Genomic DNA, 2,147 nt, shown 5'->3' with positions numbered 1-2,147 from the left:
CACTGATTTTTATCTTTCTATTCGATGTCTGGATCCTCAAACTTGGGTGAGTACTTTTTTCTGTTTCGTTTTGAAAAGGAAAAAGTTCACAGTTTCTTCTCCTAACAAAGGTTATTATAGGTAACTAAAGCTAAGTTAAAAATGTCAAAATATAACATAGCAAGACATCATTTGGACTTGAAAACTCTTGAATGACACTTTGCACCTTAATTTATTTCAACAAAAAAGACAAAACCAAATTAATCTTCCGTAAAAAATAATAATGAAAACTAAAATAATTTTAATCCCAACAGTAACAGTAGTAAACATCTTGACCTGTAGTTTATTACAAAATTATATAAAATAAAAATAAATAGTAGAGACAATTGTCGATCGGTTCTAAAGTGTTTCTGTCACTGCTGGGTTGTTGTGCCACACCAGCTTTAACAGGATCTAACAATTACTGATTTAAAAATGATAAAATAATCAATTTTAAAAGATTCATTAAATCTCAGGTAAAGGATGTATTTTGGGTCATGAACATGATATATTTAAAAACATGTTTTTCAGCTTCTAAGAGATGAGCGCTTCGTATACCAATGAGACTGTGGTTGTAAACTATCGAGATGCTTTCCCCAAAGCTTTGGTCAAGAATGTGATTGTTGTGGTTCTCTGCATCTCCATTAACTACATCAATGTAGCACTTCTTCAAACTTTCTGCAAACAACAGGTATGACATTTCTTTAATCACATGGGATAAAAAAATGTGTGCAACAATTACATTTTTTTGTTTTTGAGGAAGTTGTTGGATTGTTTTGTGTGTTTGTTTACCATTTTTTATCAGTGTTATTCCAAACAATATGGCTGATGTATTATAAAGCAGGTCTTAGTTCCATTATTCACTCATTTTTCTAATGTAAGTACTAATTGCTTCTACTTTTCTTTACTTTTGTGTGATTTTCTTCCCATTCTTTAGATCTTTTACATGAATCCACGCTACATCCTGTTTTTCCACCTGGTACTTAACGATATGATCCAAGTAACACTGACCGTCATACTGTTTATCAGCAGCTACATCTTCTTCCAGATAAATGTCTCTGTCTGTTGTGTGCTCATCCTGCTTGCTCTTTTTGCTACTGAAAACACCCCTCTGAATCTGGCTTGCATGGCAGTGGAGTGCTACATTGCCATCTGCATCCCTCTTCGTCACGTCCAAATCTGCACGGTCAAAAGGACGTTAATGTTGATTGGTTTAATTTGGATGACCAGCATGCTGTCTGTTCTTCCTGATCTCTTCATCACCTTGGCCATAGAACCACTGGATTTCTATAATTCTCGCGTGTTTTGCCTCAGAGAAACAGTCTTTCGAAATCCCCACATCATCAAGAAGAGAGATATCACCTATATAGTCTATCTGGTTATTGTCTGGTTTATTATCTTTTTTACTTACTTCAAAATCCTGTTCACTGCAAAAGCAGCAAGTCAAGATGCTACAAAGGCCAGAAATACAATTATTCTCCATGGTTTTCAGGTGTTGTTGTGTATGTCAATATATGCTGAACCTTTGCTGAGGAAAGTCCTGCAGCAGTGGTTTCCTCAAAATTATTCAGATTCCCTTTTTGCTTGTTATATTCTCTTCCAGATCCTGCCACGAGCAATTAGTCCAATAGTCTATGGAGTAAGAGACAAAACTTACAGGAAGTATCTGAAAAGGTATTTGTTGTGTAAAATGAGTCTCTAGGAAATGCAGACTCATGGAGGCAGATTTGGGTTTTTTTAACTTTAAAATTATTACACACAGTTTATTTCACTAATGATATGTAGTGTTGAAGATCAAGATCAATACTATTTTGGAACTTCAGATTACAGATCTAATAATGATACGTTAATCCTTATTAGATCTGTAATCTGAAGTTCATATTTTGAAGCCTCAGCATTAGCCTATTAGATTTTTCAACATATTGTGTGTTACATAGTAAGCCCACCATTTGCAATTTGTATTTTGTATTTCTATTTTCTTTTTTTGGTAAGGACTTACATTTCCGTCCACAAGCTATTGTTTAAAAATGTAGATGAAATTAAAAAAAAAAAAAATTTCTATCAGACAATAACCACTTGATATCAGATGTTTTTAGACGGATTTTTAATTCCTGTTTATCTCCATGCAG

The 2,147-nt window shown here is 33.8% G+C and overlaps 1 protein-coding gene across 1 annotated transcript; it reads left to right on the top strand.

The window, feature by feature from the left end:
- The first annotated feature begins 559 nt into the window (after positions 1-559).
- LOC146387771 (odorant receptor 131-2-like) lies at positions 560-1,720 on the top strand. Its single transcript, XM_084927261.1, has 2 exons — positions 560-709; positions 956-1,720. The coding sequence occupies exons 1-2, from the start codon at positions 560-562 to the stop codon at positions 1,718-1,720; spliced, it is 915 nt and encodes a 304-aa protein (XP_084783387.1).
- Positions 1,721-2,147: the final 427 nt, after the last annotated feature.

Source organism: Perissodus microlepis, chromosome 5 (assembly GCF_051167445.1).
Source record: "Perissodus microlepis isolate ML-2025 ecotype Zambia chromosome 5, ASM5116744v1, whole genome shotgun sequence".
Classification (NCBI taxonomy): Eukaryota; Metazoa; Chordata; class Actinopteri; order Cichliformes; family Cichlidae; genus Perissodus; species Perissodus microlepis.
The sequence above is the reverse complement of the archived record's forward strand: the minus strand, read 5'-3'. Positions and strand labels throughout refer to the sequence as shown.

Coding starts and splice junctions, on each gene's coding strand:
- LOC146387771 (XM_084927261.1), top strand. CDS start 560: ATGAGCGCTTCGTATACCAATGAGACTGTGGTTGTAAACTATCGAGAT. Junction 710..955: donor AAACTTTCTGCAAACAACAG/GTATGACATTTC, acceptor CCCATTCTTTAG/ATCTTTTACATGAATCCACG.